At 39.6% G+C, this 23,409-nt stretch overlaps 1 protein-coding gene across 13 annotated transcripts in view; it reads left to right on the top strand.

Moving 5' to 3' along the window:
• Nucleotides 1-23,409, top strand: part of NKTR (natural killer cell triggering receptor) — a 43,192-nt gene that overhangs the window by 926 nt on the left and 18,857 nt on the right. For 11 of the 13 annotated variants that reach the window (XM_075082196.1, XM_075082193.1, XM_075082200.1 and 8 more), the window contains exons 3-6: nt 7,842-7,916; nt 14,076-14,183; nt 15,206-15,250; nt 17,020-17,107. In XM_075082196.1, coding sequence (XP_074938297.1) covers nt 7,842-7,916; nt 14,076-14,183; nt 15,206-15,250; nt 17,020-17,107 — 316 coding nt within the window. Of the gene's footprint in view, nt 1-1,410; nt 1,521-7,841; nt 7,917-14,075; nt 14,184-15,205; nt 15,251-15,562; nt 15,591-17,019; nt 17,108-23,409 lie in introns of those variants that run through there. The other 2 variants (XM_075082202.1, XM_075082203.1) reach the window with 2 other exon arrangements.

Genomic DNA, 23,409 nt, shown 5'->3' with positions numbered 1-23,409 from the left:
TAGACATACAGTAATTAAAATTGGAAAGAGACCCGAGGAGATCTTCTTGATCTAAACCTTTCCTGTTCCTGCTCAAATTGAGTGTTCTGAATGTAAATGAAGAATTGACCGGGTGGCCTGCTTTTAAAAATAATAATACTTTTAAAAAGTCCATTTCTTAAATCACATTATCTGTATGGAAAGTGTAATCGCCCATAAGTGGTAGACCGTGAGTTTTAATCCTGGAATAGCTACTTGATTCCCTCTTCAGTTTTCCCTACTGTAAAAATGGTCGGACAGATTTTAGTTGCCCGTCTTTTTGAACATGAATTAATTGATGCATCTGAGCTGTCTCACGTATACTTGGTGCTTTATATTGTTACTGTTTGTCTCTCAGAAGAATGAATAAATGTGATGGCTTCATTATGCTTTCACTTTCATTTCGTGCTTCAATGTTTCTCTGAAAGGCTTTGGAATCAGAGTTTATATCTCTGCATTTTCAGACTTCAGCTGCATTCAAATGTAACTAACCCATTTGGCTTGCTTTTCATTTTCACCAAAACTTGAAAAGAAAGATTAAGTTCTAACTTAAGTGACCTGGTAGGGCATATCTGTAAATCTGTTGCTATTCTAACTAACTCTTGTTGGAGTTATTGACAGTGACCTTTGTGAATACTTCTTTTGAGGAGAAAAATGTTAATGTAAACGGAGCTCTAACATTTTCTGTTGCCTGAAATACAGATTTCCTATGGAATGAGACTACTAAAATGTTTTAGCTTGGGAAGGTTCCCTTTTAACTGAAGGAATCATTCTGCATCAATTCTTGGTGAAAACTTATTCTTCATCTCACTTGTTTTTGATCTTTGTTAGGGTTTTTTGTTTTAAATCTTCATCTAAAGAATCTTTCCCTGCACTGTTTTCTTCTCCTTTTTCTTCATGCACATGCTGCTGCTCCCATTCTTTCCCTCCCACCTCTTGTTGCCTGCCTTCTCCCCTCCTCAGCCTTGTGCTGTGCATCACGAGTGAAAGTGGATTACCTTGTTTTCCCTCATATCTATTTGGGTTTGATGACTGATAGCGGTGTCAGAGAGGAATTGCAGTGTTAGTATTCTTGGTGGTGCAGAGCTTTCGTTACCTGGTGTAGACACAGGGCCTTTGGCTCTGTTTGTGGCTGTCTGTATTAGTTTCTCTTTAAAGTAACAGGAATCTCACGGCTGTATATCGAATTCAGAGCCCTGCTGTTTTTATTGCACCTGACTAATGACTTGTAGTTTTGCAGGAAAACGTGCCCATTTGTAAAATGTTGGTATCGGAGCTTGTGTATAACCTGGTTATGCTACTCCATGCTGGTGTCTGTTTATTAATTCACTGTGCAGCTATGTCTTGGGATTTAAGGTTATATTTAAAAAGCTTAAACGTTGCTCTTTTTAGCTGTAAGATGACCTTCAAAAGCTGAATCAAGTGTGAATGATAAAGCAGTGCTTCCAGATGACACAAAGCCCTAACACTGAGAGATGTACTATCCTGCTGATACTAGTGAGGTATTAATTTTAACTTTTAAGCTGCCAGCAGATTTCCCAGTTAACATTTTGCTTATTTTGACTTGAACACAATAAACCAATCTGCTTGTTCATTTTTATTAAATGTAGGGAGGAAGAACTGAGGAAAAGAACAATCCTGCATTTTGTTGCTAGCCAAGAAATAAGATGTTGCCCTTGCCCTGTCTAAGCTGGAAAGCTGAACTAATATCTCTCCCCAAAATACAGTGCTCCTCTCGCAGCACTGCAGACATCTCTCTGCCTGCAGAATACAGAACTCTGTCACTTCTAACAGTGTAGGTTGCTTGGAGTCCAAAAATTGATCCCCCACGCAGCTGCCGACTCTTAGCTCTCCCCTTGGAGACTTTGCTTACCCAATGTTTGTCAAGATACCTGTAGCAATTAAAAATGACATCAGTGCACAGGCTAGAAGCGAAGGAGCGGCAAAAGGTGGGGTGTGTGTGCATATGTGAGGAGAGGGGACTGCAGAGTTTGAATTAGTTTTAATCGTTAACTAGATCCATTCGAAAATACAGGAGTCAATGTTTTAACTTTGCTTGTGCTTTCAGAAGCTTTATTACAGCTTTTGTGTCCGATTTTAGTTACAGAATCTTGGAGTAAAACTAGATGCCTGCTTGTATGTGCCTCTTGCAGCAGAGCAAACTTTGTCAGCTTTGTGTCAGTGTTTTTAAGTCTAAATTTGGGTTGCTTTTAAGAAGCTGCCTGCTAAGCATTTTTTTTTTAATGACTGCACATTGTAGCTCATAATTTTTAAGGAGCAAATGGAGAGTAAATCAGGAGTGAGCATTTATATTTGATACTAGCACACACAGCACCTCTCCCTTCTTTTGTATCCCCCCTACCAATGGAGTTCGATGCATACAGCAAGCACTGAGGAATAAACTACTTGGAGTATTCCAAGAACTTTGGGATGGCAGCAGATGCCTATTTAAATAATTTTGTCTTTACTCTCCGATACAAAGTCAGTCTTTCAGGTACCATGATAATTAGAACAGATGTCCGACTAGGTTGTTGCCTACAGTCTGCTGCTGTAGCAGTTCATGTGGCCATCCAAGATATTTTTTTTCACACATTTCCCTTCCCCAACACCCCTGACTGGCTTTATCCATCATAAATTATGTTATATTTACTGATTTTTTTGCTTTGTTTAATAATTATTCACAGAAGAATTTTCCTTATCATCCTTTTTTTCTCCTGTCTTGTTATTGTGTGACCCCTTGCTCACTTTTTCATTCCACTTCAGTTTCTTTGCTTCCTGGGGTGCGTCCATTCCCTTACCAGCTGATCTGTTCATTACTTCTCTCCTAGTCACTTTCGCCTAAATTTTGGTGTATTTGGGGATTTCAGCTGCTACAGATTTATAGTGAAATAAGCTTCACTGCAAGTCATTGTAGTACTGTGCCTGCACTAGTAGAACCAGGGGTGCCTTATGGGTTTTTGTTACCCTTCCTGAAGACAGAACCTGTTCTCAACTGGCTTTCCATTAACTTCTAACCTTTTGAAGGCAGAAAGTTGGAGATTGGCAGAAAATAGGTCAGTGCTTTGACTCTGTCCATGAACCAACTGGCAGCCCAGTTGAGCGCGGTAGGACAGGAGCCAAGAGGGCATGCTCTGTGGGGAACCCCTATCAGAGGGCGTGTAAGGGAGATAAGGTACAGGTAGGTTCAGGGGGAACTGGTTTAATGAAAATTGTAATCCGCTCATATAGGATTCTTGTTGTCAGTGCAGAATGAAATACCCTGGAGATTTACCTTGCAGTCTAGAACAAATTGGATTAGAAAATGGAAGAGCAAACTCATCAAGCTCTTCTGCTAGGAGCAGGCAAAGTGTCGTCTCTCACTCGCGTTCCTCTGAAACTGAGAACAGTGAATTTTTGTTGTGTGCGGTAGTGAAATATGTTTGGTTTTGTGGAGACCACAGAAGGTTGGAATGGAAGGAGCTCAGGGAGTATTTGCTGAGGACTGAGCTTAGTAGAGAGCTGGGGGAAGAAGTTTATGGAGGCTTTCCTTACAAAGAACGTAAGGTAGGGTAAGGAGGCATTAATAAAGCGTTAATGTGTCAGGAGTGTAGATCCCTGCTCAGGGGAACTGGGACGTCGTTGTTTTAACTGATGTTTTAAATAAAATCTGTTCTTTTTCCACAGTAAGCTTTTATTTTTCTAAAAACTAGCCACGTTTCAACTTTAAAGCAATCCCTTTAAATTTATATGACTTAAAGTTCACAAATTTAGGGATAAATAATAAAGTATTAATACTGTCATTTTAGTCAACTGTTATTTAAACTTGTATGCAAATCTGTCTAAGCCTTTGGGCCTCTGGCAGACTTCCTGGTCTCGGTCTGTAAGGGATATGCATCACTGTCTTAATGGTTGTAATTCCTGCTTTCTCCTTCAGCAGGACATTCCTGTTGGTATCTGGGGAAAGTGCTGCCGTGGCTTCTTACTTGGTTTGCTCTAAGAAATTGGGAAGAGGCAAAACCAATATATTTAATCTTGAATGACTAGGTTTATTTTGGGAGTGTCTATCTAAAATGGCCACCTTTGTGGCCTAAATGTAGCATAATCTAGCAAACCAGTTTGTCTTACATGGCAAATATATTGAAGCAGTGTATGTTTGGTTCCTGAGGTTGTCTCTAAAAAGTTAAGCAGCTAAATTGGAGGAAATAACTGGATAAACATTTGGAATCAGTGATCATTTTAATAAACGTTGCTAGCAGGAGCCCTTATTACAATACAGCATGGATATTCTGAATTTTTACCACTTAGTTTGAGCCAAGCACTAGGTCCCCCTCCACTGAAAAATTGATCAGGGGTTCAAAAAAAAACGAAAAAAGTTTTCACCTTTCAAATTGAAAATAGATTCCTGAAATGGAATTATTTCTGGTTATTATGCCTTCTGGTTTCAGTAATTGGTGTAGCTCGTTAGCTGCAGATAGCACTTTGTGAAATCAAACTTCAAAACATCTTTGACTTTTTATGTGCATCAATTACTGTATGTTATTACCAGTAGCTTAAACACTACTTTCATCACTAATTTCTATCAAAATATTTAAAAAAAAAAAAAGTTAAGCCTGCTAACAGGTAAGAATACTTTATCAAGGTATTGTTTTACAGATAACAGGCAAATGTTAGGTTATGGTCGGGTAAACTTCTAGATTTCTATGGTATTGACTAGCATAAAAAGTACAGTGATGCACTGTAACATCTACGCTGCAGTGCAGACAAACGTGTCTTCAGAGCTATGACCTGGTAAGAATAAACCTTCTGTTGAGAACAACACTAAGACTGAAATTACAGAAACGTCCTGCCTGCTGTTGCATTAAGATAAAAATTTTAATAGTTTATATAACTTGTGCTACTGGAAGATCCGCATCTCGAGTTTGGTGAGAGTTTCATCGTTAGAAATTGAATCCTGGCATTTTTTGCTGGAGTTGTGAGGTGTCGCTGCAGGCTAAAGCTGGCTGAGCAGCCTGCGTGGGTTTGGGAGTGGACTTCACCTACCTGAAGAACTCTTCTTAGCAATTTTTGTGTGTTTGTTTCAATTTACTATTCAAGTCTTATGGTTAGTCGCCGATGCTTGTTCCCTAATCAGGTAACTTAACCCTTGTATCAGGGAAATTAAGCTGAAGAAAGTACTGGAAATTTTCACTATACAGTGAAGGTGGATCATTTCAGAGAAGAGGTGTCTATATCTGAGGAAATTAAAAAGCATTTGAGATGCTACTATCTGTTGTGTCACCATATACCTCAGCTCCAAGGTTAAAATTAGATGTTTTCTTTTTTTTTTTTTTGAAGGAAGAGGTAAGAGACAGATTCATAGGTTCTCACCATACTTTTTATAGTTTGGTTTTGTTTTTTTTTATTAACAGCTGTTATTTTATATGTATTTCTCTGATCAAGGTGTGAAAATGCATTTGATCTTTCTCTGGCACATCTAGTTCACTGTGTGTCAGTGGAAAATGGAACCTTTCTGTGATAGTGATATTCAGGCAGCGTAAGTAAAATACAAAGAGTAACCCACCAGATGGATACACAGTATGTGGTTTGTGTCGTGTAAGCGCGCGGCAACATTTTATATAGCTGGACATAACCGGGCAAGCAGTACTGATGTTATATGGAGGAGAGGAGGTCCTTATCTTCTAAACCAGATCTGTGGTCTTTAGATGTTGGATATGTTGCAAGGAGTCTATAGGAGTTGAAAGGCATGAGAAGCTAGCAGACACCATTATGCACAAAGCACTGGTGAAAGATACTGCTGAAATGGTGATACCTTAGCGATGAATGTCTTTTTCTACGTTTTGCCTTGACGTTGTCAGGAACTTAAGATGACGTTCTTCCACCAGCAAACAGAAGCGGTGGTGCCCGCTGCTTAAGGTGCTCAGTGTGGTGGGGTTTGTGTGGGGGACAGGGACTCGCTTCTGCAATTTGTGCCTGAGGGCAAAAGTCCCTTCTGGAGCCCATGGGGAGTAACACCTATTGGTTATTTGGCAGCTGTCACCCTGGTAAATCAGCAGCTGGTCTGTATTTCTCTACTCTTTGTGGGATGGAGATAGAGACAACTTTTGCACTGAAAGGTGCCGTGTGTTCTTTCACATAGTGAATGCGAGAGGAAATCTGGCGGTGGCTTTCTAAAGCACTTAGTCACTGTTCAGTTCAGTGCCTTTTGCAGGCAGAGGGATGGGACTTCTGCTCTCCTGAATTACTGTGCTTATAGGGAAAATTGGTAACTCTTATGTGAGACTGTCTCCTCTGTTGTGTTCTCTCTATAAATCTTCAATCTGCATAGGTTATAAAGGCTTCTTCACTTCCAAATAGCTGTCTCTTCATAGCGGTAGTTACAGCTACCACTGCTTGGTGTGGGGTCTTTGAATATTTGCGATTTCTTCATTTTTTAAAGAGAAGGGGTAGGGACAGTGTCCAGATTTCCCTGCTGTAATCACGAATGCTCAGAGACCTTCCTTACTGCAGTTAGTGAAATGCAGGGGTTTCAACAGCTGAAGGCATCTTGAATTTTTATCTAAAAGTACAAAATACAGGTGGTGTCTCTGTGTTTTTTTTATTCCCATTTTGAACCACCAGTTCACCTTGCTGGCAATTATATGTGTTTGGGCAAAGCCCTTAAATTGAATGCAGTTTCTTAGGAGCCTCTCAGAATTTTTCTTGGTGATGAAGCACTGAATAAAATACATTTGAACTTCAATTATTATTTTTATTTCTAAGGGAAGGAAAAGAGAAGTAGTTCCTGGAGTAGTTACTCTCTAAAATTATCCTTGAAGTCTTACCAGTGTACACCACTAGAGGGTAGTGCTTATTGACAGATAATTAATGGTGTCATTGTAATGTTGGCAAACAGTGTGGCTTTTATGCCTTATTTCCCAACCTATAGAGATAACAACTTTGCTGATTATGTATCTTTTAAAGATTTCATATATTTGGGAGGTTTGTTTTTTTTTCTTTAGTAATATATGTCCCAGTACCTTGAAAAATAAAATAGAAAATATAAGTTATAAAATAGTTTTTTCTTTATATTAAACGAATTTTCAGCAGTATTTTAATAGCGTTCCACGGTACATGGCATAACTACCACCAATAGGACAGGGGTAGCTGTACTGAGAGTGAAAATTACTCTGCTCACTTTGCATAGAGAGAAAGTAGTATTTGGTTCATAGTATCTGGCAAGTGGAGCATTAGTCCTGAAACTGCTAGTGCTGTTCTGCCCGCCTTTCGTCTCTCCTCTTCGGTTCATCTATTTTTTTTTTATTGTCTTTTTTCAGAACAAAAGGATTTTAGGCCAAGAATGCCAATAGGACTATAATCCTTAACACAATATGGGACTAAGTCCGTTGGACTTTTTAGGTAATGATCACAGGGAGATGTGGAAATGTAATTATTAATGTATTTGTGTAAACATAGTACTGGGGCAGCGGCAGGGAAATTACTCCAGCTCTCTGAGGACCTGTATTTATGGAAAATCTTTTTCAAAACAGAAGTGAATTGACAGGATAAACTGTTTTAGTAAATGAGTTTGACCTTCCAGGTTCAAATCAAAATGGAATCATTAGGAGTTTTTAATAAATTAGATGTAACGATATTATTTCAGTCTTTTTTTTTTTACAATTATGGTATTGTTCTTTCCTGCTGCTTGTTTTAATATATGCATATTTGAGATGTTTCCTTATTCTGCTTGGTAAAATAACTTTTTCTCAGAAAATTGTTTCCAAAGCATGCTGATTTATTTCTCTGCAGACTTACTTTTATCATTATAAAGAGTTATAAAACTCTTAATTTTTTTTTCTATCTTCTAGTTGGTCGAATTATGTTTCAGCTCTTCTCAGACATATGTCCGAAGACCTGCAAAAACTTCCTTTGCTTGTGCTCGGGTAAGTAGCATGCTTATATTTAAGGTGTTTAATATTTCTTACAATTATTATTTGTGTATGCAAGTATAAACCACAGCATAATAACAGTGCCGATCATTTTTTTTCCTCATAAAAACAAAGCTGGGCCTTGTTAGCGCCGAGGGGGATTTGAATAATGCATAGCAGGAAATAGTGTGGTACTCTATAACTGACTGAGTTAGAGTAGTGGGGATAATACATGATTACAGAATGCAAAACTGAATCTGTGGAACAAAAACATTCTTTGTTTGTCCCTAATACGGGGCTCCTGTAGGTAGGAGGGATTGACGAGGCTGAGACTATATGGTAGAACTATTGGTCGCTCAAGTTATGTAAATGTGATAAAGGCAAACAGTTCTTTAGGATTTATTGGGAGAGATGTTAAGAATTAATTTCATTGCACAGTGTAATGGTGACATTTGACTGGGGTCCTACCTAAAGCTTTGATATAAAATAAACATTTTAGATAAAAAAAATATATATAAAATAAAATTTTGACTGTATTTCAGAAGCACTACACAGGGATCAGAGGACAGGAGGACCTGTTAAATCTGAGAACTTTTTCATTTTTAGCTAAATGAAAGACTAAAATGGAACACAATGATCCCTTAGAAATGCTGGGATTGTTTGGTGGGAGGGAGGAGAGGAGGGAGCTGTGAAATGAAAGGGGCAGCACTGACAAAAGGATGTCTGGGTACAACGCAGCACCCTCCAGCCCATTTTTTTAAAGCAGGACTTAACTTTTTTGAAGTGGTTTCTACTGATTGGAAGAGTAAGGGCATTAAGGGTTTGGTGGAGTTTTTGTTTTGCACTGTTCATCTGGGATTTTTCAGCTGTAGGTTAAAGATAAATCTTGATTAGGTTATTATAGGAATTGGTGTGTGTTGTTTATGCAAAGAACGCATTCTCTGTCTGTTGGTGATCTCCTGCTCTGGTATACCTGAATGCTCAGCCACTTGCAATATACCTTGAATTAACTGCCCCATGAAGCCTCTACCTTGTATGTGAAGTAACTCTTTTCCAAATCATTACAATGCTCCGGCAAGACTTTCCAGGCAGCGTTTTAACGTCTGGCTTTAGTGAACAGCTTTTAGCTAGCTGATTATGAGAAAGAAATTTGTTGATATCTTTATGCATTAACTTCTTGAAGTTCATCTTGTCGGAGCTCAAATCCCAGAATGTGGTGTGTTCTAGATAATCTCTGAAGATTTAGAAGAGCTTTATAATACTGTGAACTTGTGAAAGGTACAGTACGTATCTCGCTTTTTTGAGGTCTGTGTGGTGATGCCCCCTTTTTTATTCTACTTTCTGATTTTTTTTTTAATCACTTAGGCTTATTAAAGAGATACCCAGGGATAGACTGGGAATGAGGACGAATGGTACAACTATCGTAGAAAAATGGGAACTTTTTGAAGTTTGTCTTAATCAGAACAGGTAACAAAAGACAAGAAATAAAATGCAGTAGCAGACTCAATAGCCTCATGTTCTGTAGCTCTGTAGGATTGCTTAAATCCTTACAGCAGCCTTGCTAGAAAAAAGTTAGGTGGAGATAAAGGAAGGAAGGAAGGAAAAGGTGTTGGAGATGATGAGGAACGAAACCCAACGTGCAGAAGAAAGAAGATTTTTTTTTTGAAAGCTATGACTTTTGTATTGTGTCCCTGTTTGAATTCCGTTCTACACCTGGCTGTACAGGTTTCATTGATGCCTTCAGCTGGAACCTGTCTTTAATTGGAAGAACATTTGAAAGCAAGCACAAAGTTAGGAGGTCTGCTCTTGAGATCGGACTCGCGGACTTAAAAGCTGCATGAAACATTTGTTCCGTTCTTGTAAATTGTGTTTGCTCCTGGGTGCTCATAGGGTAGAACGATGATTTGACAGATGTCTTTAAAAATTTGCTAATAAACACATGATAATTAAATTCTCAGGGGGAGAGAAAAGCATATAGAAAAACCTGAAGTAACTTAATTCTCTTCAACGTTATGTTCACCAGATGAAATTAAATTACATTAATTTCTTTTGCCGGTAGAAGCCATCTCTCTTCTGCTGTGGTAATTCTCAAACTTGAACTGCAGATGGCTGAGCTTGGAGGGCAGGGTCGCATGGCTAAAAGTAATTATTTTCTTGTTTGCACCAATTACACCTGTGTTGCTGTTCAGTTCACCTGAGGGTTTTTCCCTATCAGCTGTTCTGTGTGCCTTTCTGCTTCTCCTTGACAAGTTCTTCCAGCGCACTCGTTACTGCTAGTTTATCTACATTACACATGCCATTTTCCCTGCCCCTCCTGCCTTGTACTGTCAGAACCTCGACTGCCTTGGCATCTCAACTGAATGCTGCCCAAGGATGCTGTCTGCTGCATGGTACCGTGGATGAGAACTGTGGGCAGGAGCAGCAGGCCAGGCTTAGGGTCATCCATGCTCTTCATAGTAGGGTCCAGCAATTCTCCGGTACATACTTTCTCCCTGTCCCTATGGACTGATGTAGCTATTCCAGTTGGGCTGCTGCTCTGTGTTTGCCTAGATGACATTAGAGGACCTACAAAGCCTGTCTTCAGAAGAGCAGCAGCTCTGTGATGGGAGATGAAGGTGTACTGTAAGATTGCATTGACCTCTGGCAACCAGAACTGAGACGTGAAGGGTTGTTTTAGAGCTGTGAGCTGCTATACTGTCTTCAGAGACCAAATAAGTCATTTGTTTCCAGAAGTTGGGCTCCCCTGACTCCTGCCACTTCTCACAGCAATATCTGTCTGTAGAAATTCAGTCATCATAGAAGTGTGAGTTCCTTTCAGGTATATCTTTTGTCCTGATCTTTTGGTCTTTGCAAGAAATCTTTGAATTGCTGGAGGTTTACTCAATAGAGCATCACTTTCTGGTGCTGAGATCTTGCACACCTATGCTCGTCTAAGGAGGTATACAGCTGTATAACAGAGAGGGGCTGCTATCCCATTCTGGACCATATAGTCTACATAATGGAACACCTTAGCAGCAGACTGCAAGCATTGTACGCTTCCGTACTACATAAATTCAGGATTCTGTATGCTAGGCCAATCCAGCACGTTCTTTTTCCCTTAGACATGTCTGGCTACCCACCTGCACTGTAGCTGACGAAGGCATCACAGCTGCAGGGTACCGTGTCCTCACCTGGGCTGTTACAGACCTCACAGCAACTTGGTGTGGGCTGTGCACTTTCCTTGCGTCACTGTGAAGAGAGGCTTCACTTGTGTGAAGGCAAGGTGATACGCCCTGAGAGAGTGACTGGAGGCTGGTGTTTGAAATGGTGTGCCCATCTTCACGCCTGCTGCTCCCTCCATAATCTTTGTGAAGCAAGCCAGGATGTTTTTGTCAGAAACAGATGGGGAGGACAGGGTGATTCTGGCTGCCTTCCTGCAGCCTGACATTGCTGTCAGAAATAGACCTGGCTACTGTGAAAGAACGCTGTCTGCCTTGACAGCAAGAGAATCCTTGTATGTAAATTAAAACATCTGCATTCACAATGTGGCGTTTGCAGGTTCAGTCCATTTTCAGTCAGTCCACCTACAGAGTAAGCGCAAGCCCATCTGCTCTTTGGCGCTTTGTCAGGAACTTCTCATAATGTCAAATGGAGACCACTATTGGGCACCTAATCCAAAATATCTCAGATTGGGTTGGCAGTGCAGGGTGTTAATAAGGCATGAGAGCAAAGTTTACCTGCCGAAGGGAGAAGGGCACTTTGATAAAGGCCCTTGTGTTGTGCCCCCCTCAGCTACTGCGTTATCCCTGGCAATCTCTGTGTAAGTTCACCTCCACCATCCCATTTGCAAGTGATTTGCAGCATGTGGAAAGAACTGCTTAGGCAGGAAGGGTGCAAGTACATGGGGCTCAAAGACAATTTTTTTTTCTTTTTTCAGACAAAATTCAGGCATATTTAGGGCAAAAAGAATTAAGGCTAGTATTTGGACTTAAACAAAAGAGAAGCCCGGTCCACGGGTGTTGACCTGGCTGTTGCAGAAAAGTGTCTGAGCTTAGGGAGGTACTGCAGCTCTAACCAGGGGAGCAACTGGTCATATGTTTTTTTTGCCTGACTGGGAGTCCAAGGATTGGCTTTGAAAGTCAGAGTGACATAGTACAGCTTTTGCAGGTGCTTAGCCCTCCACCATTTGGCCAGCAGCTTAAGTGCATTGTCTAAAGTGTCTGTGGCTTATGGGGATGTAGTCAAGTTACGATTTTGCCCACACATAGTTGTATCGTGCATAAAAGGAAGGGAACATTGCAAGTATTGCTTTTTATTATACTAGAGACTGTGCTGTCTTGGTGATACCATAAAGGAGAGTAAAAAAAAAAAAAAAAAAAGGGGGGGGACTACAACATCTGCCTATGGTCTAAAGCTCACCTCTTGCCTTAATGTCCCATCTCAATGACGTGGTCAGGTGCAGTGCAAGATCCCATTCTGTAAGGGAATTATCCGTAGCTTGAGGGACATGCTGAAACACAGCCAAAAATGTAGGCGGATGCTCATTGGTATTGATTGATGTGGGGTTTCCAATGCTGCAGCAAAGAGGAGCATGTTCCTGGGGGGAAAGGATGTGTGTCCATCCCTGTAATAGCTAGCTTTGCTTGGATAACTTCTGTGGAAGATAAAAATGGGAGGAAGCATGGGTTAGAGGTATGAAGAGTCAGGGTAATGGAAAAGTTGTACTTTCTGAGTGAAGGCTTCTATAAGTACAATAAAAAGCAATGCTGTGAGTGGTTTTTGTGCCACAGACTGCTCTTTGCCCTCATCCTGGCAGCGATGGGACATTTCAAGTGGCAAATTTGGGGTGATTTGGTCATCAGTTAATTTTGGGTGGAGGAACAATAGATCACAAAAGGGGAGTGTTGGCTCTGGGTGACAAGTACATGTACACATCTGAGGGCACTACATGGTACAGAATGTACTGGGTAAGTGTCCTCTGACTGAGTGTCAAATGCCTGTTCCATAATGAGCGGTGAGTGAATCTGAATGTTGGGTTATTTGTCCTGTCTCATTCAGGAATATCTCCTGTACGTGTGGTTTACGTGGGATTTTAGCTGTTGCACAGGGTATAATATCCCTACCACTCTGAATTGCTGTATTCTGCCAGCTCCTCTCCTCTTGGAAAGTAAAATCAGTGTCTCTTATACGTTCCCTTACTCGACCAGTATAAATCCCTCATGAAACTACTACATAGGATCTCTTCCCTGCCAGTCATAGTACCCTCATCCACGTCCAGTGCAGTTTTTCGTCTGCACTTTGGATGAAATGTTAATGAAGCTTGAGGTTCTGGGATGTCTTTCTCAAAAATCACTAGTAGGCTTGAACTACAGCTGCACTGGGAGTTCACTGAGTGCCACTTCTTAGGAAATTTCAGTCTTAGAAAGGATTAACAAGCACCGTGGCCGGGCTTGGCTTGTGCTGCTGGCTAAGAATGGCCCTGGTAGTAGTTCAGGGTTTGAGGGATTTCCCCCTTCCCCCCCTGTTATGGTTCTCATTCTGGAATGGTTTTTGTATATGCAGTTGTGTTCCCCTGTTCTGCCAGTCTTTTCAGAAATGGGAGTTTGTTTTATGCAAGTTTCGTACTGAGATGCTGAGGGCTGGTGCCAGGCAGATGGGCATTAAGGGGTGTCCTGACACTGCGCATGGATTGGTGAAGATGTGACACATGCTTGGAGTAGCTCCATCCCGCTTTTCCAAGAGTGGATCACATTGAAACTGAGTCGTAGCCTGTTCTGAGCTCAGATTTCTGTCCTGGGATTCAGCTGGCACATCCAGATGTGTAAGCGGTTTGAAAGGACTCTGGTGTAAGCTTCAGCTGACATAGCAGCGTAGCGATAACCATGGAAAATAGTTAACCCATCATTATCGTGAACTCTTGTTTTCTTATAAATTGTTCTGCATGGGTTGCTAGTAAGTACGCCCCTCCTTGGGAGAGGGGACATTTTTTTAAGAAGAAACTTAATTTTCACTTGGGAGTCCTCTTGTGAATCCCTTCTCATATTAATGGCTGGTGAAAAGGCAACAGGTAGAACCATGTTACCTTTTGTAGTTGTGTTCTGATGGCTCTCTTGTATCCTCAGCACTTGGGAGGTAAAACCCTTGGAATTTGTTCAGTGGCAATCTATAGATTCCTTTTGTTTAACCTTCTTGCAGGTGAAAAAGGAATTGGCAAAACAACTGGAAAGAAGCTGTGTTACAAGGGCACTACATTCCATCGTGTGGTTAAAAACTTCATGATTCAGGGTGGGGACTTCAGTGAAGGTAAAATACACTTTTAAAACAGAAATGTTTTAAGTGGAACAGAAATTATAATTTATATGGTTATAATTTAACTTCAGAAAATGCTATGGAAGCATTACAATGCCATAAAAATATTTGATTTGCTGTGAAGTATAGCTTAGATCCCCCATTTCTTTGTTAATCTTTGAAATTCCAAAATATTTCAAAGGAGGTAATACTTATTTAGAAAATTGTTAAGTTGTAGAAGAAAAAAAAAAAAAGCCCTTGCTGGAGCTAACACCTATCTTATTCAAATAGAATTCAAATCCAAAATGCGGTCTTATTGCTTTTCGCCTAAGTGTCTGCAGTAGAGGCAACACTAGTAATGCTCTGTTGATACAGGGACCTAACTGTTTAAGTGTACTTGTTTAATTATTTTTAGTAAATGAGCTGGAGGTGTATAACTGATGAGTCTCCAGAAGAAGATTTTCCTGGAGTTTCTTTGCCCCCTTCCCTGCAGCATGTGTACAACATAACGTTTTAGTCTGTTGTCCTTCCCTGAAATACCTGTCCTTACCAAAATATCTGTCATCTTCACCGTGTCCTGAGATGTCGTACCTGACGAAGCAGGTGCGGTGAGGGAATATCTTGTTTTGGGAGTCAAGCAGAAGTGCCTTTAAATCTGCCAGCTACTCCCTTACCTCATCCATTCTAGTGGTCTCTCAGGTGCTTTGAGCCGGGCAAGACTGTTGGTCGTACCTTCTTTTTTTACTTGCTGCTGTTGTTTTGCTGTCTGCTGTTGCTTTAGCAAGTACCAGTGAGGATTAGCCTTTGGAGTCCTGCTTCAGACTTGCTGCTGTTCAGAGGCACTAAGGCAATCCCCGCTCTCAATATTTTGACTGTCAACAGCATAATGCACGGCTGCGACTTGTAACTATGGAGCTTCTGCTCAGATACTAGTAACTGGCCGGAGGGTCCTGGTTTGTTATAAACTGAGGGAATGTTATGTACGGCTTTTTTCCTAAATGAAACAAAAGGTTTAATTCATGCTTTTTAATGTGTAGGTAATGGAAAAGGAGGTGAATCTATTTATGGTGGCTATTTTAAAGGTAAGAGGAAGTATGTCTTTGCAGATTCTTTATTCAGTTCTGAGATAAACAAGTCTTGATTCCCGAGCTACTTAATGAAAACAGGTCTACTTATAGATCACCTTTTGCATGAAACTAATGTTGCATGAGAATTATTTTTATATGCATGACTTTCAGATAATTTTTTTGGTAATATTTAACTTTAACTGACAATTAATTAAGGCTAACAGTATTGGTTAAACATGACTTTCAGCATGGAGGTTAGGCAACTTTATTCATGAATAAACTCCTATCTTCCTGCCTAAAACTGTCAACATATTCTTTTGTTTATAGAGAATGTGGTCTTTTGCAAAATGAAAAGGTAAGAGACAAAAGCTCAGTAACACAAATTCAAACTCTGTTCCCTTGTACCCTCCCTAGTAAATATATAGACAACTGATACGTCCGTGTTTAGATGGATATCTGTGTTGCTTGGAGAAATGAAGAGTTCTGTGTCTAACCTTTCTGAGGGTTAATGACTTATTCTGAGAAAGAATACTGGCATAATTTCCAGCTCTAAACAGTTACTTCTTCTTTTGTTAATGTCCCTTTCCTCCCCTTCCCTATTCAAGGTTCGTACGTTTAGTGTTTGTTTCTAAAAGTGTTTGACTTTGTTTATACGCTACACAAGTTATTTTACTTGCAAAGAATTTGGAAATAAATGTAAATGTAACTCTTTAAAATCTGTTGTTGGAAGGAAAATGGTGAGTTTATAAAGTATTGGTTTAAAGACATAAAAGTCTTGCAAAAAAAAAAACCCAGGTAATGACTGTGCTATTCGAGTGTTGTTAAAGGCACTATCTGTATTTATGTAACAGCCCCTGGTTCTGTACGTTTTGCAAGTAGCTCTGAGTGGTTACGTGCGCGCTGTTAAGTCTGTCCTAAACAGAGATGTAGTTTGGTATTGGAGTATTACAGCCTTTAGTCAAAAGAAAGTCCTGAATAGACCCATTTGCTAAGAAGTTACTAAGTGTTGTTTCTAAAGGCGGCGAGTGCTAAACCTGCAGCATTGTGTTTTGATGTGTAACCTTAAAAAGAATGGGTTTGTGCACTCAAATTGCTATTCTTAGCTTTGAAAATGAACTTCAGAAGATCTGGTTTTATATTATGCTGTACAACCAGAAGTCCTTTTTAATTAAATGGAATATAAAATGCATGTTTAGTTTAGCCTTCATTGATTTTTATGCTTGGGTTGCAGGAAGAATATGTTCTTTAGTTTCTCATTCAGGTGTCTAGGGCTTTTTCCCTTGTACGTTTCGAGACTTCTCGTTTCGAATTGATAGATGCCTTTTAACGGGCCGTACCAGGGACATGGCTCTTTCTCTAGAACCTTCTACCTGAGGTGCACACTGTGTAAACAACAGTATCATGAATGTGAAGTCTTGTTTTAGGATGTCAGTAAGTCCGCCAACCTTGTTCTTAGTCAGAAAATGCCGCGTTTAAATCCAGGTCTGTAAGGATCTAATGTTTATTGAAGACGCTAATAATGACTTTACTTTTTTTTTTATTAGAAATGTTTGCACTGTATCTGAAACTTTTTCTTTAAGAAAGAATGCTTTCTGTCTCATAAGTGCTTCTACTGTAACTTTTGAGAGGCTTGTTTAAACTTGATTTTTGTTTTTTTTCCAACATGTTCATGTTTCTTCAGCAGCAGCAGAATTTCTCCTTATAGCATCCATAAGTTACTAAGAAACTTAGACTTGCATTCCTTGTCAGGGAAAATCTGACAAACATATTTTTTCTTCAAACAGATGAAAACTTTATTCTCAAACATGACAGAGCGTTCCTTTTGTCAATGGCAAACCGAGGGAAACATACCAATGGTTCCCAATTTTTCATGTGAGTAGATGTAATACGACAGTTGAGCTTTTCTTAAACAGAGAAGCGCTGTTCATGAGAAAGATGGTATTGCTAAATTATCCATAACAATGTTGTCTGCCTTATTTTAAATAGAGTTCAGTGGGTACCCGCAGCGTAAGCTGTAATAGGAAACATTAGTGATCACAGTTTGCTTGTGGCATTCATTTGGATTAGAAGCTGCTACTACATGGGTGTTGCTTGTTCATTGCTTTTTACCCTAAAAATATGCCCTATGCAATAAGTTGTTAGCATCCAGAAAATAGATTCTTTGGCTTTGTGTGTGCACCAACCAAAACTGAACAGATTATCTGCAAATTACAATGCTGAGCATTGTATGCAACAGGGAGTGAGATCTGGAGGTGATTTGTATGGGTTTGCATGTGCCCTTCAAAATACAATGATTTATGATTTAGTTTGGGGGGGGAGAGGAGGATGGGGGGAGGTGTTTGTTGGTTTTGGGAAGGGCTTTGTGTGGGTTTTGGTGTTGGGTTTTCTTTTTTTGTTACTATTATTTTGGGGTGTTTGTTCCTGACATGCTTTTGTTCTATATTGCTGCATATTCTGTTTACTTGTGCATATACCAACTACTTTGGTACCAGTGCTGTGTAACATCATGTGCTGATAATCAGATTTTTCCTACATAACCTTAAAAAAATCCATTCTAGTACGTAGCCATGTTCTGATAAATTGTAGAAAACGCATGCCTCTACCATCAATAAATACTCAGGTCTGATATGTCAGGGTCTTCTGGTTAACGTAGTTCCATTCTAGGTCCAGTATTAGTGTTTTAAAACTGAATAACTTTTACCTGGTTATTTTTCCTGTTAACTGAGTTTTTTAAATTACCTTCTGTTAATGGTTAACAGTTTGTATTTGGAAAGATCTGGATTATAACTTTGGGCTTGTGCTGAGAAGAGCTTCGTAAAATAACACCGGTGTTTTCAAAGTAAATTTTAGTGTAGTTACTTACCCAGAAAAACTTTTTCCTTTGCCATCTTTCTTGGGGGATGAGAATGAATGGCGCTTCACTGTCTTCAGTAAAGGAGTAAATTGTCCTCAAGAACCTTTTCTTTTTCTTTGCCTGAAAAAGATCTTCAGTATGATATGATGAAGTTCAGATAAGAGACATTTTTAGGTTTCTTCCTAAAGAATGCCCTAAAAATGGAAAATGAATAGGAACCTAAGAGGAAGTCTCTCGCAGTTACCCCTGTTCTGACTTTCCATAGAGACAAAATTGTAAAGCTGAAAAGCTTGTTTTCTGTTACCTTCAAATCAAATTTTAGATGTTGTGCTTCCTTACAGTACATCTGAATGGATCTGTGTACACATTACTAGGGAAAACAATCACTATATAAAACCCCCTGTGGCTTAATAAGCTCTCTGCAAGGCACTGGTTCGCTATTTACTACTTGGTGACTTACCTTCTGGTTCTCTTGTCATAATTTTCCATTTTTAAGCTTATCTGAACAATATACATGAAACTTAATGATGTCACATCAGTCAAGAAGCTATCATTTGAGGGCTCTAAAGTTTCTTTTTTCTACTGCATTTGATTCAGAAGTCCTCTTCTTTCCCTTACGCTTAGCCTCAGCTTACTTCTTCAATTAGATTTAACAGACAAACCCCTTGTCTCTCCCCACACACCAAATCAACCTAAGGTTGTGTTAGATGCTAAATTATAATTTACATGGGACAATAAAATGACCAGTATTTAAGAGCACTTCCATCAAATACGGAAGTATTTTCAAAGATGCAGATTTCTTAAAAAAAAAAAAATCTGTTTTTTTTTTTCATAAAATCAGCATAAAGATAAAGTGTTAGTTTGGTGCGAATTCAGGCAGAATAAGATACATAATCATCTCCATGTAAGCTGGGTTCACCTCAGCTGCCTGTAGGAATCTATAGCCATTTTCAGGGTCCTTGGGTATCCTACCTGGCCTTCAGCTGCCGGGAGAGAAGGGGGGGATGTTCTGAAGGTCTCGTGTCTTACCTGCCCTGCCCCACATGGGTGTTCTGGATATCTTGTAGTGTCTTAAATGGCACCAGCTTGCCCTAGATTCAGGCAAGTGAATCAAGCCCAGGAGTAAATTCCAGTATAACTGATGAGGTGTAGGTGGGCTGCTAAGTCTTTAAATATGCTCTGATGCTCAAGACTTGACCAGGGCTTTTTTTCATTTCACTGCATGCAGACATGTTATCCTGTTTGAGATGCTGTTGGAAACTCCCAGGCAGGGCACGCAAGTAGGATACAGCACCTGTAAGACACCCTGCACTCCTGGGGTAGCAGCTGGAAGCCAGGCAGGCTACAGCAGGGCTGCTCAGGATGCCGGTATGTTGGCAGCTGAGCGTTCTCCCTTGGTCTGACCAGCACCTGAGGAGCCTTGCTCACTTGCGGGTGCCTTTACGGTATTCAGGTTTATTCATTTAAGCTGCATCCCACCTTTGGCCTCCAGTACTGCCGCTCATCCTGGGAATGAATATGTGCAATTATAGAATCTGTGCAGAAGCCGCTGAGGCTGCTCATAAGGGCAGGTGTGTATAAATACAGTCAGTCACAGAGTCAGGTTCAGGTTTGATAATTCAGTTTACGAGTAGGCAAGGGTGGATGGGGAAACACATAGCTCAACAATCTGTCTTTTGGTATAATAGGGGGTTTTTAATGGTGGATCTTTTGATTTCTGGTTCATAACATGGAAAGCCTGAATTTCAAGATTCAAAGTAAGAAACAACTACTAAAGAATTTAACTAGGCAGTTTCTGACTGAACTTTAAAATGCAATATATTAAAGCAGTTAGTCTTGCTTGGCGACAGTTGTCTGATTACTTCAGATACGTGCTGTGTATCTATACAGCTTTTCTTTAATAAAATGTTTCCTTTAGTGATATCCTTTAAGCTGAAATTCAAACATGTTTCTTATACTCAAAAGAATGCTTGGTTATTCAGTAGTTTTATCATTAAATTATCATTAGGAGAAATGTTCTTCAAATGTGTAACCTGAAAATTGTGTGAAAGGGCAGTCTTCAGTGGCAGTCTTTAGATTTTGAACGGTTTGAACATTTTTCATTTTATTGATTTATAGAAAGAGAAATAATTCATCTCCAGCTGAACTTCTGTAGACCTCTGTTTGCTTTTTTTTTTTAACAGTTCATAGATAACTTCAGGGCTGAGAACTCTTATTTCTGTATCATACACGTCTAACGTAGCAAATAAGGAGTGCAAATAAGCTGTTTTCTAAAAGTATTTGTTCAATTAGGGCTAAAATAATAGCAAGATCTGACTAATATTTTTTGTTTGCTCATCAGAAGGGCTTTCCCTGCTTACCACAGACGTGTTATTTGGAGTAACTAGTCTTTCTCTAAAGTAATCAGGCAGCAAGTGCCCCTTTGACAGACTGCACTGACACGCTGGTCACAAGAAGACTCTGTGCAATGCCTAAAAACTGTTAAAAGTTGAGCTACAGTGGGGTCAGTTTTACTTGAAGAAGAAGCTCCAGACTGATCTTAGTCTAAACCAGTATCTGACCAGTCCTAAAGTGTCATCAGCCTTCTCTGATTCATCAGGAGTTTCTGGGACATGAATGAGTTTGGAGCATTTGTAGGCAACAATACAGAACTGGGTGTGGAAAAGACAGTGTAAGTATTGTTAGGAAGCTCCAGTGAGGCCAGCGTAAAAAGAATGAACATAAATTAAAACACTGGTAGAAACTGGCAAGATGCAAAAGTAGAACGAAGAGTCAGAAGCGTGTGTGCGTATGTAACGTGGGAAGTGCTGTGTTTAATGGTTACTGGCTAATCTTCCCCACTTCTAATCTCCTTTCTCACTTGAATAGGAGTAGCAGTTGGGTTGAAAGGAGACTGTTTAGCTAAGGCAGGATTGTTTTTCATGCACGTGTACTGTAAATAGGCCAAGTCTATTCACACATGTCTAAGAAAACATTTCCTAGTCTGAAGAAGTGCATCTTGTTGAAATCCAGCAGAAAGGATACAGAGCCTTTCCCTTTATAATGTTTGGATTTGTGAAATACTGGAATTTCAGTTTTCTCTACCCAAAGGGGTCTGTTGTAGCATTTTATTGCAGGCTTGTGTTGAGGACAGTTTTAAGGTACCAGTTTACAAAATTAGCTATTTGTATTTTCAGATAGCACCGCTGTTTAACTTGCTCCTTTTCTGTGAGTAATTTCTTTTAGAACCATCAGTTATTTATCAAGTGTTCTAAACACCACCTGAGTGTGTTAATGTTCTTTCAGTTGTCCTGTTTCCATGTTGATACTCAATACAGAATCCCAAGGGTGGGGTGGAGGTTGACAGGAACCACTCTAGAATCATCTTTATTTTTTTTATATACTCCTATATCTGTTTTGAACTGCTGCCAAAAAGTTGATTATAGTTATTGGTTATTGGGGAGGGCATCTAGAGCATTGCACAAGCATAGCTCATGTCTTTAGGTCCCTGCTTGAGAGTTGAGGGGGGGATAGTTGGCCTGGTTTTGGGTGTTCCAGCTCATTTCTTCTTGGGCGATGTTCTTGAGCGATGTGTTCTGCTTTGCAGTCGAGCTGATCTGATGAAGGTATCTTGTCTCTTTAGAGCAACCTCATCCTGCCTGTGGCCTTACCCAACCTGCTAGTGAGGAAAGGTGCAATACAAAATGAGTGCAACTCTTGTGGAAAGGAGCATATAAAGTACTGTAAAAATAATGAGTCTCCTGATGCTACAAGTTCTTACATGGGCTTAACTTTGCTTCCATTGTCACACAAAATCTGTCAAGCTACGCTTTCTAGGAAAACAAAAGTGACTGTGCAGAATGAAGCATAAAGAAAACAACAGGAGGCAGAAAAAAGCAACTACCCTCTTTGTTGTCATGGGGAGGTTTTGTCTAATAATTTATCGCCTTGTATTTAGCTGTGTAGTTTACTGAGGAATACGTCCGTGTTACAATTCAAAGAGGAGTCCTAGGTTGTGTTCCTTACCAGTTCAAATGCTTGGAGTTCTTGCCTCAATGTTCAAAAGCTACTTAAAACTTGAGGCTGTTTTGCTATTACAGCTAGATTTATTTTTTTTCCCACATTGAGGGTGGTGTTGGTTTAACATGTGTCTCAAGCTCTGCTTTCTTGCTCAAAACTAAATAGCTTTTTAAAAATGTTTTTAACGTGTGGTGCCTTGCCTAGTTCCTAAATTCAAACAAACTAACCACTTTGATCTGCTAAATGGAGGATAAAATAAATTCAGAGGACTTTTTTGTTTTGATTTTACAAATGATTTCTGAATGTTACCAGCTTTTTAAAGTGCTTCGTTTCTAAGTCTTTGGTGTCCCAAAAATCAACAATTAATTTTTTTCTTTCCTGTGAATGAAATATCTTTGAGCTAAATATTGAACAGTTAACAGTCATATAAAAATATCAAATGAAAGGGGCTGATGGTGCATTATCTTTGAGCAAAAGTGGTATCTGTGCACTTACACACAAGCAGGTCCCATTGGCTTGGTCAACAGTTTATGTAAAAGCACAGCCTGTGCGAAAGCATTCACAGGACGCGTTTTCGTGTAGTAAGTAGCAAACAGATCACTTCAGTGCTTGGATATGCAGAGACAGGATCAAAAACTAATAGTTTATTGGGGAGGAGGGAGGAATGTGGATAAGCTCAACAGATAATGCAGTTTTAAAACATTGCTTCTGTTCAGAATTACGCCAGACCAGAAGTGTGGTATTCGTTGGTGCACGTTTTTGCCTTTTTTGCATCTCAATGTGTGTGTTTTTCTGTAATTCTGAACACAAGCAATCTAATAGCAATGCGAATATTTTAGAGAAAGCACCGATTTTTTTAGTTTTAAAAAAGCTTCCTAATATGAGGCTAACTGTGAAATGTAAGAAGTTGTAGACTTTGACCTAACACGTTCGGTTGTAAATCAAAACGTTTAAGCTACGGTGTGCCATCCTACAAAGTATATACTTAGGACTGGGTTCCATAGAGCATTTGAACACCTCGTTAACTGCAAGCATGTGAATAAACCCATTAAAATCAGTTATTCATCTGCTTAAAGTTGTGCATGTGTTCTAACGCTGGATTGAGGCTGAGGGGAGCGGGAGGATTTTCTTTTCTACCTGTTTATCTTTGTAATAGTGTATGCAAGCAGGTTATGTCTGTAGGTTTCTTTTTGTGTTTAAGGAGATCTTACTGTAGCTTTCAAAGTACCTTGTATTCTAAAGAAAATTTAGAGCCCTCTTTTAGGCATCCTTGTTCTGCATACAACTTGATTAATATTAATTTTAAACTTGTATTTAATAA

This window comes from Phalacrocorax aristotelis, chromosome 2 (genome assembly GCF_949628215.1).
Source record: "Phalacrocorax aristotelis chromosome 2, bGulAri2.1, whole genome shotgun sequence".
In the NCBI taxonomy this organism is placed as follows: Eukaryota; Metazoa; Chordata; class Aves; order Suliformes; family Phalacrocoracidae; genus Phalacrocorax; species Phalacrocorax aristotelis.
Note: the sequence above shows the minus strand (reverse complement) of the source record. Positions and strands in the feature narration are given on the sequence as shown.